The following is a 17,831-nucleotide window of genomic DNA, read 5'->3' on the forward strand; positions in this document are numbered from 1 at the left end:
TTGATTCAGTAGTAACTTGGGTAACCAGTTACAATGGTAATTAGTAAAGACACAAAGTCATTAGAACTGGGTGCCTCTACTGTATAATCTGATAGCACAACAATAATGAGTGCAGAAAAATGCTTTATATGAATACAGCAGTGTTGATGTGTCGAATGCATTTTAACGTGTTTCTGTATATTTATTAATGAGTGTATGTGCCTGTGTTTCATAATTTAATTAATTATTCATGTATTGTTTAACATATATCACCAAGCCAGGTCTCAAAAGGTACAGCCAAAAGAAGTACTCCTTTTAGCATCTGCAAGTGTGCTACAAGTTTGTTTAAATTTCAATAGTGGTCCATGTTATTAAATTTGTGGTTTAAATGAAAATGTGGGAGAACAGCACTAATGACGAATTTTTTTCAGAGTCCACACAGGATACAGTGGCTGGTGAATAGTAATGAATCTTCATCCAAAGCACTGTGCTAGTACATTCAGTTGTTTGGAAGGCATGGTCACCATTGCTTTCTCACTTTCGGCTAGCTGGCAACACAATTCACTGACAGAATCAAGGTTCATGGCCTGCAATCTTTATCAAATGATTTTACATAAAATACTGGTAAAAAATCTCATTTTTGCATTACTTATGGGTCTATATGCCACCTTCATATTGAAGTTATTTGTTAATGGTCTAGTTATTGTGATGTTTGCATTTCAGTAAGATACTGTGCAAAATTCGAAATAATTTGCAGTCAAAAATAGGGGTTGGTATGATTTTGTGTTTGATGCATATTACATCATATGAAATGTGGCTAACACATTGAATTTTTCTTTAGACTTGGGTGGAGATCTCTATTGTCACCCATCTCAAGAAAATTGATTTTAAGCAGCATACTCATTCACAATCATGTTCACAAGGGATAAAGCCAGAATGAAATATCCATAACATTTCTCATATTTCATAAATGGTTTAAGATACCAAAAAAGATTTTGGCAAATGATAGCACACAATGAGGAGAGTATTTTACCATACGGGTAATATGCAAAACTTCATTACCTACTGTGTTATTTCACTAACTACAGACTTTGGATGAAACAATGTAATTTTTAAAGGTTGTCAATTGCTGATGAAACGAGAACTGCTGTGGGTTTTGGAACAATATAAATGAGGACATAACATCTTTATTTTTGTACCGAGGATGTGCTTTTACATAAGCTATTGACATTACTTGACTTCAGTTCCTGACTTAATAAACCACTGTTTCAGGATTCTGTCGCAACTTTGCCTGCACAATTCATTGGCGAAGTGGTACTGTGTAAATTGCACTGAGTTTTGGCGAAAGAACCAAATTTTAACATGGCAACAGAAGAAATGTAGGGTTTCTTCAAAATTCACCACTCGATGTTTATATGAAAGCTACAAATGGTTAACAAGTCAGGTGAAAATAAATCTCTATTTTTGTTGCATTATCAGTGGAATTCTCTTTAGATATTAAAAACTACTATAAGCTGCTGTAGATTTTCGTAAGTGTGGACTTCGGTAATTTTCCTAATAGCTCTGGTCAGTTAGGCTGTACCCACATTACCTGTACATTAGGTGTGATGCATATGTGCCAGGAGTTACCTCATAAGGATAGCTGTCTTTACATATACAATTAGTGTCTTACTAGACTTCCCTAAAAACTGGAAGCAGTGAACCATCTAGAAACTGAGTGAGGATATATATAAAGGGCTGGGTAACCTACAAGATATTTTTGTCCTACATAGCTATCCACCTGTCTGTTACTTAAAAGTAAACAGTATGAATCGTAAAACAAATTGTGAATGTTTATACAGGTTAATTAAAAAATTGCTGATTCATCATGTAAAACAGAGGAATGTTGTTATAAAAATGAAGAAAACAATGGAAACGTATCTTAGACCACTATAAAATGCAGTTTCCCCAAGAAAAAGGTAAAATAATAATAAAAAATATATCAACATCATTTCAGTACCTCGTCAGACTTATATAAGACACGTTTCTGTTATTCAGAACAACTTTTGCATTTATCAGCAGAGAACTCTTACCTTTGATCATAATGAAAAATGTTCTATTGAGTATAAAATAACAACATCAATCATACATAGTTTTTTATTTTTGTGCATGTAAACTGTACTTGCATCAAAAGTAATTGATTTGGTTGCATAAAAGCCTAATTTCTATTACTTATAAAATGCAATTATACAGATATAATATACACTATGGACTAACGTTGAATGATTTGTGGTTCTAATTATGTGAAAAAGTGTGTGTGTGTGTGTGAGAGAGAGAGAGAGAGAGAGAGAGAGAGAGAGAGAGAGAGAGAGAGAGAGAGAGGTTGTTGGTTCTCAGTTTCTCTCTAACACATTAATTTATGTTCCTTTCCCTACCTACACTACCGATACTGCTTGTAATCCTAACATCACTACATCACACTACTAAATTTTAGTTTTGGTACAGTGCAACTCTAATACTAACCAAAGCAAAGGTGACAGTAGATCTTTTTGAATGATGGGCATGGAAGTGCTCTACTTAATATTTACAAAAAAATATGAGTGTAGGGTTTGGTTTAGAATGGCACTCGCCTTCCAGAACTCAGAATTTCTTCTATAGCGCACTGGCAGCCCACCAGCAATCCCCATCACTGCTCCTCTCTCCATACTTGTCCAGTCAATTGTGTATCTACTGGCCACATTATTTTGTACACCCTCTATTATATGTTTGGATGCCAGCTCAGAAGGAATCTGTGTCAGTTGGCAGTGACGATTTTCAAGCAATATTCTGGGTAATGAGTCAGCAATGTGTGGGGATTATTTTACTTTTTGGTAAGACTTAGTACAATTTTAACAACTTCTGTGCTAGAATCTGGATGACTATTAAGATACCTTCATTTTCACAAGGAGACCTTTGAACTTGGAAAATTCTCTAGTAGTTTTGAATGATTAGTATTACAGGGTGGTAAAGACTTGGGAATGTACTTTCATATTCATCAGACTCACTACACAAGGCAAGTGCAGCACAGTCTGATGGCTTTGGGCTGTCTTTTGTCATTCTCAAAATCATCACAATGCCTTCATTTTTCAATGGAGATGGTGGTGGCTACAACACTGTGGTTTAGTGGCACAGAGTGGTTGACCTCTATGGTGGCTGGGTTGAGTTAAGACGGTGGGTTGTCATCAGGATGATAAACAATGGTTGCTCAAGGAAACATCTTTATTAGACATACATTTTATTGGAGAATTAACTACAACTCTTGTAGTGATGCAAATATGGCTGTGATGATGCAGCAAGCATCCAGTAGCCTATTTCATGCCATCAGCTGGGCAAGAATACAAGCTGAGTCCATGGCAGGACATGTACTGTTTTGGCATGGTTCTGCAGCTCAAGGCAGCATATGCCAGTTGGCAAGGAAATCCACCAAGATTCTTATTGCAGAAGACAGCCCACAGCAGTAGTGTCTGCTCTCATTAGTGGAGGTGTACAGCATCGGTATGCAATTTGGTAATACCTAAACAGAACTTCTGCTCCAGAGTATTCTATGGCACTGACCCATCCTTCAGCTACACCATTGTGAAATTAAATTCAATGGAAGATTTATATCTAAATGACTGATTTTTGGGCCCTGAGCAGTGAAGCTGAAGTTGATACAATGCATTACACCCCAAAATACTACTATTGTCTCCCACATTAATTAACAAAACTAATAAATGATCAAGGAATGGAATCTTCTGGAATAAGACACAATATTCAAGATAACTATATAGTTATTACAAAAGAACAAGAATGACATCAGACATAAAGAAAAATAAACAACATTGATCACACTGAAGCACCTGTCTAATGACAAAGTATGCACCAATGTATGGTTGAAAAAGTGGGGAAGTAGATGGAAAATCAATTACACCTCTGACTTTAAATGTGGATAACATGAGCTGACTGAATCTACTTCAGTTGACAGTGGTTGTAAACCACAAAGCTGCAAGCTACTGTGACATGCACACATTAAACAGCGACTACAACTGTATAAACAAGCATTATGTGGATGGTGAAAATTCACCTCTAAGGTTCATCATATGCCGGCCCTGCAATATGCTTACCTTACACCTGCAAGAGTCTGCAATGCAGCCACCAGTGTGCTTCTACATTGACTTGAACTGTGGATCTCCTCCTCCTCCTCCTCCTCCCGACCCAGGACTATTAAGCTTTCTGCGGATCAAAACCCACAACCACGATCTAACATGACTCCTGGCCAAAGCCCAGATCTTCATCTCCCTCACTTCATGGAAAAAAAACTACCTACCAATCAAAATGCAGCAGCACTCCTTTATGCCAATCACATAATTCTCCTTTCTCAGTACATCCTCCTCCAGAAGGTGGGCAAATTCCTTTCATTATTACTTGCTATGACAGAGAACAGACACTTTCCGGTATATCATCTGATGTAACAGTCAGATTTCCAATCAAAGCACCTTTTCTCTGCTCGCCTGGGAAGGTCCATAAAAAACACTGGGTGGATATCTCTCTGCAAACCTTTAGGACAATGATTTGTGACCCACTAAGAGACCACCTATGCACATGGCTGGAGTGGTCCCCTGCTGTTCAGGCCATGTTCACCAGCATGCCTCCCTCTGCATGAAAGCAGCGACAAAGTCTCCCAGGCCACACTGAAATACCTGTGCCTGCGTCCCTCCCTTGCTATCTGACCTGACACCAATAAAGTGACTATTTCGCCATCTATGCCCAGTGAGCTTCCCTTCACCCAGCTGCAGTTCTAACTGGCCAACAAAATATTTCTCTCTCTCTCTCTCTCTCTCTCTCTCTCTCTCTCTCTCTCTCTCTATCTCTCTCTCTCTCTCCCCTCAGCAATCACAGACTCTGTAGACCACGTGCTGCATCAACAATCTGCTTCCACCCCCTTGTACCTCTCGCAGCCTCTCTCCAGCCTACGGAAATTCCTAATGCTGTGATGTCCTTCTCCACGTCATCTTTCCACTTTGTACGAGGTCAGCCCAATGGTCTTGTTGCCTGGAGAGTTCCTTCAAATGCTTTCTTGGTGATTCTATTGTTTTCCATTCTGGCCACATGTCCAGCCCATTGCAGTCTCCTACTTTTTAATTTCTGGATGATAGTGGGTTGCTTCATTAACTGATAAATTTCATTGTTCTTTTGAATTCTCCATACGCCATTCTCCAACACAGGTACCCAGATTTTTCTCATTACTTTTCTTTCAAAAGCATTCAATTTTTCTCTTTCATTCTTTGTAAGCGTCCAGCTTTCTGAACCGTACAGTACTATGGGGCAGATAATAATGTTGTATATCTTCTTCTTTGTGGTGATTAACAAAGCTTTACTTTTAAGTGGGTTGCTTAGTGAGTACAGACATCTTGACCCTGAGGCTATTCTTTCATTTATATCCACTGTTATGATATTTTTACTGCTGAAACGTGATCCAAGGTATTTAAACTGGAGAACATTTCTGAATTTAGAATGCTGGTCAATTTCAAAGTAAGGATTTGGGTTTATGACTCTACCTACTTCCATATATTCGGTTTTCTCTTGGTTAGTCAAAAGCCCAATTTTGCTGGCACTGTGCCCGAGAGATCAGTACAAAATATTCTACCACACATAAACTTAGTGCTGTCACCTAAAATTACTCCATACAATTAGGTACCAACAAACTCAGTGCCGCGCGGGATTAGCCGGGCGGTCTCAGGCGCTGCAGTCATGGACTGTGCGGCTGGTCGCAGTGGAGGTTCGAGTCCTCCCTCGGCCATGGGTGTGTGTGTTTGTCCTTAGGATAATTTAGGTTAAGTAGTGTGTAAGCTTAGGGACTGATGACCTTAGCAGTTAAGTCCCATGAGACTTCACACACATTTGAACATTTTTTTAAACTCAGTACCAAACAATTGTCAACTCTCTTTAACACCCACCATATCAGTCACAGTGTCACCCTAACTTGACATAAGTGCCTTATTTATGTACGTCCACATGCTCTGAGTAATTAAAGTGAATGAAAGGTGAGCCTAAGGATTTGCACCTCACAAGCCCTATAAAAATTGAGCAGAATTTTCAGGTATTATCCCCACCATGTGCCAGCCACATATCTTAGTGCATTCATCCTTGTCTCCATCTTAGAAGTGGTACCATTTATGTGAGGTCTCCACACTAGTCTTTAGTCAATTTTCATGCCTAGAAACTTAGCTTAACCCCTGAATGGGATATTTACTCCACCAACCCTCAAACTGTCTGGGCAATTTGGAACTCTCTTTGCATAAAAATAACTATTGCTGATTTTTCCTGTGTTATCACAAGGGCATTCTCTTTCAATCTGATACTAAGGTTTGATACAGCATTATCCGTAATTTCTTTTGCCATTTGTATGGAATAAGCTGTCAAGTACAGCCAAAGATCATCAGTGAACTATAATGCAGATACTCTTGTTGAGCAACATTTTTCAAGGTCTTGCGTGTACACTATGTACAGGAGAGGGCTCAGTATGGCTCCCTGAGGGAGACCATTGTTGACTATCCAAGGCCTGATGTCTTTACCACAATACTTAACATAGATTTTTTTTTCTGAGAGTGAAGATTTAATGCCAGAGATTAGTTTCACAGGTAAACTGGTTGAAACAAGTTTTCTTTCCAGTATCACGATTTTCACATTGTCACAAGCCCCTGTTACATCACAGAATGTTATAAACAAGAAACATTTGTTCATGGAGGCCCACTGAATGTCAGTTGTCAAAAACCCTATGTTGTCAAGAGCACTCTTTCCCTTCTGAAATCTAAATTGGGTATTGGGAAGAACATCATTCCTCTTCATCCACCATTCTAAGCTGTTTTTAACCATTCTTTCAAGTGTCTTTGATAAACATGAAGATAGTACTATTGACCTGTAAGAAAACAGGTTTAGACTATCTTTGTTTGGTTTAAGAATGGGAAATAAATGGACCACACACCCTATTTCATTTTATAACCTTCATAATAGAAAAAGTGCTTCAGATGGCATGTTTTGGATCATGCTATAATGTATTTCATTGATACCAGGTGCTGCACTGAGTGAATTTTGTAAAGCATTAATCAATCCTTGTTCTTGTAAAGGGGTACACAATTCATGTTCTGTTTCATCATCACACATGTAAAAATCTTTGTTGTGGGTTGAAGCTGGTGAAATTCTGCCCAAGAACAGCTCTACCAAAGCATTTGTTTCTCAAAAAATTCAGTATTTGATTTCCCACTTCTAAAACACCTGATCTTTTGTCAGACTTCTGTCATGCTAGTAACTACTCATATCACCTCACAGTACTGAATCCAAAATTCTATTTGGCCCCCTTATAAACGTTTTTTGTTGTTGCTTCCATTCACTTTTAATGTAAAAAATCCAACATTTGTGCCTTTCTGTATTGTGATGGAATGTTACACAAAGGATAGTTGCTACTCACCACACAATGGAGATGCTGAGTTGCAGACAGGCATATCAGAAAGATCGTCAGAAAGTGAGCTTTTGGTCAATTAGTCCTTTGTTGACAAAAGCCTTGTTGGCCAAAAGCACACTTTCCAACAGTCTTTTTGTTGTACCTATATGCGACTCAGCATCTCCACTATATGGTGAGCAGCAACTACCCTTTTCATAATATTGTACATTCCATCCTGGATTTTCCATAGTTTGTATTGTGATAAAGCTAATCTTCTCCTTGCTACTGCCCTAGAGCAGTGTATGTTCCACCAAACAACTACCAGTCATATGTCTTTATTGCTGCTTCTTAGGGGAGTGATACTTCTAGTAGCCGCTCATTCAGTTAGTGAGACGAGCTTTCCATACTCACCAACTCTCTTGCGAATATTGAAATTGTCTTGTATTTCTTGGATTACAATTTCTTGATAATGTTCCCAGTTTGTTTTTCTAATATTCCATATAGCATTGAGGTTATATACTGATAGCAACTACATTCACAATGATCTTTGTAAGCATACGGTAATGATCTGATCCTAGAGAATCCTGGAGTACTTGCTACATAGACATTATTGCAATGCAAAGGGAGCACAGTGATGGGTCTAATGCAGAATTTCCTCTCTCAGGAACCAAAATCATTATCGGAGAGCTTTCATTTATAACAGTTAGTTATTTATTATCCAACGATGTCAGAATAGACTTGCTCCTCCAATAATTAAACATGCAGACCCAACTGCCACATAGACACACTGCTTGCCAGGCACCTAACAGTTCTCAGCAATCATTTCCAAATGGTACTCATACACGACTAATGTCTGCTTCCACAACACATCTATCAGAGCATCATATCCATCAGAAATTGCTGTCCTATAGCCCATGCTTCAATTACTTCAAATGTCAGTAACAATGGAGCTTAGTGCATAAAATATACAGAGCTTGTATCTGTTGAAACAAAGCCTCCCACTGAACTTCATTTACTAGGGTTTTTGGTGGAATGCACAATACAAAAGATATTTTCATACTGCCTAATTCAGTCCTATTAGCCCCAGCTTGGAATCAAAAATTATACAGATTTAAGGCTACTGGTTAGTGGGTTTAAAGTCCCTGATTAGAATTGCTACTCTTCCTCCTCTTCCATAATCTTGGTCAGCTCTATATGAAGTAAAGCCTTTGACTAAAAACTGTTTATTCAGCTAGAGCCATGTTTCCAATACTACTGCAGCCACTATGCAGCTGTGCTGTAGTTGTCTGACTAAACTTTCTTTATTTGAAATAAAGGAGCAACTGTTCCACTGCAAAAAGTTAAACCCCATAACATGATATTAACAGGTTATCAATCAATGATTTTACTAATGATGACTGTAAGTTTCCTTCATTTTGTATTTGTTCTATCCAATTAAGTACAGGGTGGGGCAAATAAAAACGGCCTGGAGGAGTGAATATGACTGAATGTGACTGTATGCATATAAACTCACCCCATTATGCACACACGATGTATACGCCCACCACATGATCCAACCAGTTCAGAGCATAGTGTGGGAAGTGTCAATGTGAGTGGAGTAGTGCAAAGGGGATGATGGTACTCACAGTGAAGCAGTGTTTGATGTGGAAAGTTACCTGACAACAAAGTCATGGAAATAGTATGGTCAGTTGTTTGCCAAGAAGTTTAAAGGAAACAAACTGCTAGTAAAGGGTGCCATGCAACACCTAGTCTGAAAATGGCATCAGGCAGGATCTGTTTTGACCAAGTCAAGAAACAATCTGAAATGTGTCAGTACACCAGAAAATGCTTCAGAGTCCTACTAAACCAATCTGATGCCAGTGGCAAGAGACCAGAAATCACATCGATCATGTGGACGAATACTTCACCTCGGCCTACATATGCTCCCCTACTGAGTGTTTATTGTTCATGCATTAAAAGCAGTAGATGCTCCTCAGTGCCTCCAGTTTTGTGAGTGGCTGTTCACAGAGATAACAATGAATGGCTTGGGCATGGATCTGTTCTTTATGTCCGATGAAGCCTGGTTTCACCTGAGTGGTAATGTCAACTCACAGAATCACAGGTTCTGGGCAGCATATAATCCACATAACTTCTGTAAAACATCACTGAATGATCGAAAGGTTGGGGTTGGGTTGGGTTGGGTTGGGTGTGGTGTGGTGTGGTGTGGTGTGGTGTGGTGTGGTGTGCAGCATCTGCACTCTGCACTATTGGTCCCTTCTTTCACCATTGACTTTGGTGTGTTTCACTGCCAACATCTTGATACCATTTGTGGCAGCATTAACAGAGAAGTAAAAGAACTACAGTTACTTCCAACAGGATGGAGCAACTACCCAAACAGCTGGCTGAACCTTGGAACACATTTACACAATCTTCACACCTGACAGAGATCTTAGCAGAGTTCAGTCTGGCTGCGGCTGTAGCTGACCACTCAAGTCGCCTGATTTGTCAGTGTGCAATTAGTTTGTGGAGGGAGTCCTTAGGTCTAAAGTGCATCATGACAACCTTCATAGTCTTCAAAAACTACAAGTTGCTGACCAGGGTCCAAAAGTGCCAAGAGATGAATGGTGGTCACTTTCAACATCTGCTATAGTCAGCTTAGTACCATATTTCCTTTCCTCTGCTGTGTTTCTTTGTATCCTGGAACTCAGTTCTTCAGGCCACTTTTATTTGCTCCACCCTGTACTAAGTTGCAGAGTTTTTCCAACCAGAATATCACTGTGTGGGCCTAATGTCAGAAAGTGTGTGTTACTTTGGATCAAATTCCATGAACTTCCTCTTGGGTCTATTAACAAGTAGTGTGGATAATTATAGCCTCCATGATTCCTTTGTTTGCTGGACATACATGTGTTTCCTGACTGTAATTCTGCTCTATCACTGCTTAGATTAGCAGTTTGTTGACACAAGTCCTACATATTATACTGTATAACTCTGGGAGCCGTCACAAATCTATTTTTTCCAGTGCAGCTCTTTGTGGAGGAAAGGGGAGGGAGAATCCAATTCTTTTGTAGTTTTTGCAAGTACATATAGCTGAGTTTGAGGTACATTAATGTTTGCAAACACATGAAAAGACTGAATAGCCTGAGTATATGTTGCATTGCATAGGTAATTCTCAGCCTTTTAAAACTCAAGTTATTTTGAACTGCTATTTCATTAACTTGTTTTCTAAATAGGAACACCCTATATTATCTGCCTATAGCTTGATGCCTCTCACACAAGATAGACTGGTGTTGTGACATTGTTCTATAGTATGCTGACCACCACATTGACAGCAGCAATATTGACTGCAACATTGTCTGGCTATAAGCCCATAATATAAACAATGGAAACATTGTTTCCCTGCTGGTACATGTGGAGTAACTTCACAGTTACAAATATACCCATACTCTGGAAGCATTTGAGAGTCAAAAGTGAGGATACTCTGCAAATTTATACCACAACTTACATTGTTCTGAGTGACACATTTTGCCTTTCATATTACAGTGAATTACTCACTCCATTATGCTTTTGACTTCTGTTATGTCAATGTCTTCCCACTTTTCCCTCAGTTCTTGCACATACACCCTTTTGCAAGGATGCTCTGCAATTAAGTCACAAAGGGGGAATTACCTAACAAAGCAATCTATGGCAGTCTACTGAATGAAGAGAGCTTTCATCCTCTGCTACAGCTTTATTCACTTTGGTGATTACATATTCCATGAGCTCTTGTGTACTACAAACAGAAAACTCTTCAAAGTACAATCAATTGTGTAGCATGTTGCGCAACAAGCAGTTTGTTAGAGATGGACCACTACATCAGGTGGCTGAGTATGAAATCTGATGCAACTTTGTTAAGTGAATGATCCCAGCATTTTCCTATCAATGTAGAGGGAAATAATAGAAATCTAAATTTGATATTTTGTCTTCATGTTTCTTGAATATGAATTTAGTATTTCTACACTTCTATCAAAAAATATATTCAATACTTACATTAAGTTATGTGAAATCTGCTTTGAATGTATATAATTTATTTTTTATAGTTGAAAGGAAAAAGCTTATAGTGTCCTTGAAAAGAGAGCCACAGTTACTTCATGGTTATGACACACAGACACAGAAGTTGACTGGTAACTCTGTAAATATTAATTTGTGAGCTATTTCCATGGACGTATTACATGCTGTGTACATAACCCAAGAATTGCGCAGCAGTACCATGAGAGGCTGCTACCACACAGGTACACTGCTTCTACATCTACATCTACATCTACATAGACACTCCACAAGCCACCATACAGTGCATAGTGGAGGGTATCCTGTGCCACTACTAGTCATTTCCTTTCCTGTTTCACTCACAAATAGAGTGAGGGAAAAATGACTGTCCATATGAGCCTCAATTTCTCGTATCTTATCTTTGTGGTACTTTAGTGCAATATATGTTGCTAGCAGTAGAATCAATCAGCACTCAGCTTCAAATGCCAGTTCTTTAATTTTTTTGAATAGTGTTTCTCGAAAAGAACGTCGCCTTCCCTCCAGGGATTCCCATTTGATTTCCCAAAACATCTCCATAACACTTATGTGTTGTTTGAACCTACTGGTAACAACTCTAGTAGCCTAGCTTAGCAGTGACCTTTAGCCTCAACCACCTAAAATTGGTAAAAGTTTTTTCGGCATTTAGTAGAGAATGTGTGTCTTAGTCTTTATGCTCTGTACATTAAGCACACATGACAGAATGCATTATGTCTTGAAAGCTATAATTTTCCGAGCTCAAGCATCACCAGTAGGCCACCCAATAAATCTACATGATGTGGCAAGTCTTGTAGTTAATGGCTGAGATGGAGGCTGATGGTACTTACAAAGAAAGCTCTACACAAGTATAGAGCACATGATGCATAGGATGTTGAATTACTTTGTGTGCAGCATCATGTTTTAAAATATTCTGCACATAATGAAAAAACTTTAGCCTAATATGTTAAAAAGTTAATAGTCCATTTTTCCACAATGAATTAATTCTTTTCATGCAATAGACATAAAAAGCAGTTCATCCATTTATGCAATTCAAGTTAAGGCTGCCACATTCAAGCAAATGAACACACATTTACCATCTTGATTCCGAGGGTGATCCTCTCCTTCAGGTTCAATATCTTCTGCCTGTGTTATCCAGTCCAAATAACCTCTCAAATCCTCCTCAATTTGCTGTTTCTCTCTGAGCTTATGAAAATCACCACGAGCTTTGGCCTTTTCTCTTTCCTTGGAAAACTCTCTGTCAGGACAAAAATGACATCTTTCTTGTAATACAAAGAGCATTTCAGTTAATGATGGTTGCAACATGATTAGAAGCAATTTTCAAAATCTGTGTATGTGGTTCGCTACTATTTAACTTGTAAATTGTTTTTTGCACATGTCTTCCTTGTAGTATCTACTACATACAGTGAAGTGTATCATCCACAGTCAGAAATCTATTTAACAAAACACAACTGGGTCACTGAAATGAAAAGTTTTTCATTAAAAGCTGTTTGTAATCTACATAGTGAAACCTGGTTCTCATAACAATTTCAAATTTATATACTCATTTTTAATGTATTATAGGCTTCAAACAATTCTTCAGATACATGTGTGTTAAACCTTGTCTGATTAAAATAGGAAAAGCCTTATCATCTGAAAACCAGACCCATAAAAACAGGACTTCAAATATTTCTATTGAAATAAAATGTTCAACACATTCTCCCTTTTTATGTGCAAATTTTTGGATAATTATTTTAAAGTATCAGAACAATTAACAATAATTTAATGCAGCTGTCTTGTTCCTAATCAAAATTACACAATTTTAAAAGACAATAAATCAAATTCTTGCATTTTTATTAAGAAACAGAGAATGGAAAAACTTATGATAAATATTTCAAAGAGTAATTATAAATCTCCAGTACATAAATTTAATAAGTTGACTTCAAGCTGGAGAGGACCTAATACAAGGAACACATTTTGCCCTGAAAAACCACTAACTGGTGCAGAGAATATTCATATTACACAGTTACTGAATATGAACGAGAAGTTGCGCAGAATTCCTATTTTAACCTTTCTGTCTACACTCAACAAATTATACTTTGTTCTATAACCAGGTTACCAGGGTAACACAACAATTTATTGTTGTACAATCATGGTTAGAAACAGTTATCTTGGGGTATACTGGGTGGTCCATTGATTGTGACTGGGCCAAATATATCACAAAACAAGCATCAAACAAAAAAACTACAAAGAACAAAACTTGTCTAGCTTGAAGGGGAAAACCAGATGGCACTATGGTTGACCCACTAGATGTTGCTGCCACAGGTCAAACGGATATCAAAGCACTTTTTAAAAATAGGAACCCCCATTTTTTATTACATATTCGTGGAGTACGTAAAGAAATATGAATGTTTTAGTTGGACCACTTTTTTCACTTTGTGATTTATGGCACTGTAATAGTCACAAACATATGGCTCACAATTTTAGACAAACAGTTGGTAACAGGTAGGTTTTTTATATTAAAATTCAGAATGTAGGTATGTTTCAACATTTTATTTCGGTTGTTCCAATTTGATACATGTACCTTTGTGAACTTATCATTTCTGAGAATGCATGCTGTTATACTGTGATTACCTGTAAATAACACATTAATGCAATAAATGCTTAAAATTATGTTCGTCAACCTCAATCCATTTGCCAAAACGTGTAACGACATTCCTCTCAACAGCGAGTAGTTCGCCTTCCGTGATGTTCACACATGCTTTGACAATGTGCTGACGCATGTTGTTGGGCATTGTTGGTGGACGACGATAGCAAATATCCTTCATCTTTCCCCACAGAAAGAAATCCAAGGACGTCAGATCTGGTGAACGTGTGGGCCATGGTATGGTGCTTCGACGACCAATCCACCTGTCACGAAATGTGCTATTCAATACCACTTCAACTGCATGCGAGCTATGTGCCGGACATCGATCATGTTGGAAGTACATTACCATTCTGCCATGCAGTGAAACATCTTGTAGTAACATCGGTAGAACATTACGTAGGAAATCAGCATACATTGCACCATTTAGATTGCCATCGATAAAATGGGGGCCAGTTATCCTTACTCCCATAATGCCACACCATACATTAACCTGCCAACGTCGCTGATGTTCCACTTGTCGCAGCCATCGTGGATTTTCCGTTGCCCAATAGTGCATATTATGCCGATTTACGTTACCACTGTTGGTGGATGATGCTTCATCGCTAAATAGAACGTGTGCAAAAAATCTGTCATCATCCCATAATTTCTCTTGTGCCCAGTGGCAGAACTGTATACGATGTTCAAAGTCATCATCATGCAATTCCTGGTGCATAGAAATATGGTACGGGTGCAATCGATGTTGATGTAGGATTCTCAACACTGACTTTTTGAGGCTCCTGATTCTCACGCAATTTGTCTGCTACTGATGAGCGGATTAGCAGCGACAGCAGATAAACACCTGCTTGGGCATCATCATTTGTTGCAGGTCATGGTTGACATTTCACATGTGGCTGAACACTTCCTGTTTCCTTAAATAACGTAACTACGTAACTATCCGGTGAATGGTTCGGACACTTGGATGATGTGGTCCAGGATACCGAGCAGCATACATAGCACAAGCCCGTTGGGCATTTTGATCACAATAGCCATTCATCTACACGATGTAGACCTTTTCCGCAATTGGTAAATGGTCCATTTTAACACAGGTAATGTATTGCAAAGCAAATACCGTCTGCACTGGCGGAATGTTACATGATACCATGTACTTACACGTTTGCGACTATTAAAACGCCATCTATCACAAAGCGAAAAAAGTAGTCCAACTGAAACATACTACACGAATATGTAATAAAAATGGGGGTTCCTATTTAAAAAAAACACAGTTGATACCCATTTGATCAATGGCAGTGCCCTCTAGCAGGCCAACCATAGCGCAATCTGGTTCCCCCTTCAAGCTAGACGAGTTTCGTTCTTTGCAGTTTTTTTGTTTGATGCTTATTTCATGAGATATTTGGCCCGGTCACTCTGTATACAAAATTGTTGCACTGAGGCATTATAATTGTTGCTGGCTACTGTTGCACAACATTATAAACTGTTCATTACTGTGTAAGCTTTGTTACTATGAACCTCAACTCTGGATTCTCATGGATAATAAACTGGGGCTCCCTAAATCTGAATATGGCAGATTAAGCTGTGAAGCAAAAGAAGAGTATATCAGGAACTTATTGTCTGTTGTTGATACAGAAGAGAATGATGCTACAAATTTCAGTGACTAAGATTCTATAGACAAGTGGATTCTGAGTAAGGAAGATGTTGGTACTTTAGATACTGATGATGCTATTGGTGCTTGTGGTGATATAGAAGTTAAGAGAGACACAAATGATAATAGTACCGATGAAATGACAGAACTGATGAAAACCATAAAGTGACTGTGTCTTCTGCAGGCATTCTATATGTGTAAAGATGGACCTAAATGGCTTAAGGAAGCTATTGGGACAAGAAAGCTGCTGAAGCACTATATTCTGTGGGAAAGGGCTGGTCTAACATGAACAATAAAACTTCTTTCTATAAAAGACACCTTCAAGAGTATATTCATAGAAGAAATATGTGATATAATAGTACATAAAACTAGCAGGAAGGTAAATCAGGTATTCACAAACTATAACATTGAATCGGAAGGAGCACCTAAAGTGTGGAAGCCATTGACAACTGAAGAATTTGATGCATATCTTGGTATACTGATTACAACTTGTGTAAGACTGTCTAACTCTGAACACACAAAGAAAATGTGGAAAAAAATGCATACCCATTGTACCATGCAAGCTTATCCCTCAACAAGTTTTGGCAGACAAGCAGATTTATAAGATCTGACAGTATGAACACTAGGGTTGAGCATTTGAAAACTGACAAAGCTGCTGCAATATCTGACACATTTGAAATGCTAAAATTCGATTTTCTGATTGCCTCGCTGTTGATGAGCAGATTTTTCCTTACAAAGGAAAGACAAGACTTACTCAACACATGCCCTGAGAGAATTCCAAATGCGGCTTGAATTTCGCGTAATTCTTATCCAGTAACACGAAATTTATACAGGTAACTCTGCTTTGGGCAGAGAAACTTATCAAGGGAAGAGGTTAGTAAAAGATTTGTTACCATTTCAAAGGTACAGGCAGAAATATAGTCACTGGCAATTTTTTCAAAACTCTACCATTAGCAAGGCTGTTGATGACATGGGATTTGTCCATAGCTGGTACTGTGAAAAAGAGATGATCCCTATGTACCACCAGAAATGCAACCTTCCTCCTCACACCAAGAACTATCATCTATATTATCATTCAGTGAAGATTATGTTTCTCTGTGTTCATATGTTCCAAAGAAAAAGAAAGCAGTTCTGATGTTATCCACAGCACATTATGATGCAACCACTTCTGGCCCTCTTTCAAAGCCAGAAGTTACACGTTATTGTAACAAAACAAATGGGAGCATTGATAATATGGACAAGTTGTGTTCACATTACAGTGTAAAAATGACACAGAGATGCCTGCTGGAATTTTTACATTCTGGATATTGCTTGCTTAGCGACATACATTACTTACACAGAAAACAATCCTCAAGCAAAACATGTGACTCATAGACACAGACTGCTGCATTTTCTCTAGCTCATAGAATCCTAATCGCTTGAGAAAATTTTTTGTGAAATCGGGTATTGTGTGCACGATAGGACCTCTAATTCTGGTTCCTGAACAAGTGGAGTCTCAGCCAAAATGAGATGCTTCTGGATGTTGACGACTGTTTTGTATGCAATTCTCAATAAAAAAAAGTTGCAAGAAATATAAGAATCCAATAAGTGGTGAGCATTGCATTACAACAAGTGTGTGGACTTCTTAATAAATAATAATTCCAAGTTTATTTATCCACTACGACGAGCAGCAAAATTGAGCAGCTATATAATATTACGTGCTTTACATCTACATCAACATCTGCATCTACATGTACATCCATACTCCGCAAGCCACCTGACAGCATGCGGCAGAGGGTACCTTGAGTACCTCTATCGGTTCTCCCTTCTATTCCAGTCTCGTATTGTTCGTGGAAAGAAGGATTGTTGGTATGCCTCTCTGTGGGCTCTAATCTCTCTGATTTATCCTCATGGTCTCTCTCAGATATAGTAAAAAGTGATATATTTTGAACATATATATGACTATATCTGTTATATTATGACTGAGTTGTCTAAGAATTAATAAAACTATTAATATATTATGTAAAATAAAGTATTTCATTTGCAAACTTCACACTTGTTCTGATGGGAGATATGTGGTTGTCTGGGTAACCCAAATATAAATTAGAGAACGCATTATGTTCCTTTCTATTTAA

The 17,831-nt window shown here is 38.3% G+C and overlaps 1 protein-coding gene across 4 annotated transcripts in view; it reads right to left on the minus strand.

Moving 5' to 3' along the window:
- The window catches only part of LOC124555453 (muscle calcium channel subunit alpha-1-like), a 566,027-nt gene that overhangs the window by 400,903 nt on the left and 147,293 nt on the right, over positions 1–17,831 (minus strand). For all 4 annotated transcript variants that reach the window (XM_047129373.1, XM_047129372.1, XM_047129371.1 and 1 more), the window contains exon 8: positions 12,529–12,689. In XM_047129373.1, coding sequence (XP_046985329.1) covers positions 12,529–12,689 — 161 coding nt within the window. The remainder of the gene's footprint in view (positions 1–12,528; positions 12,690–17,831) is intronic.

This window comes from Schistocerca americana, chromosome X (genome assembly GCF_021461395.2).
Source record: "Schistocerca americana isolate TAMUIC-IGC-003095 chromosome X, iqSchAmer2.1, whole genome shotgun sequence".
Taxonomy (NCBI): domain Eukaryota; kingdom Metazoa; phylum Arthropoda; class Insecta; order Orthoptera; family Acrididae; genus Schistocerca; species Schistocerca americana.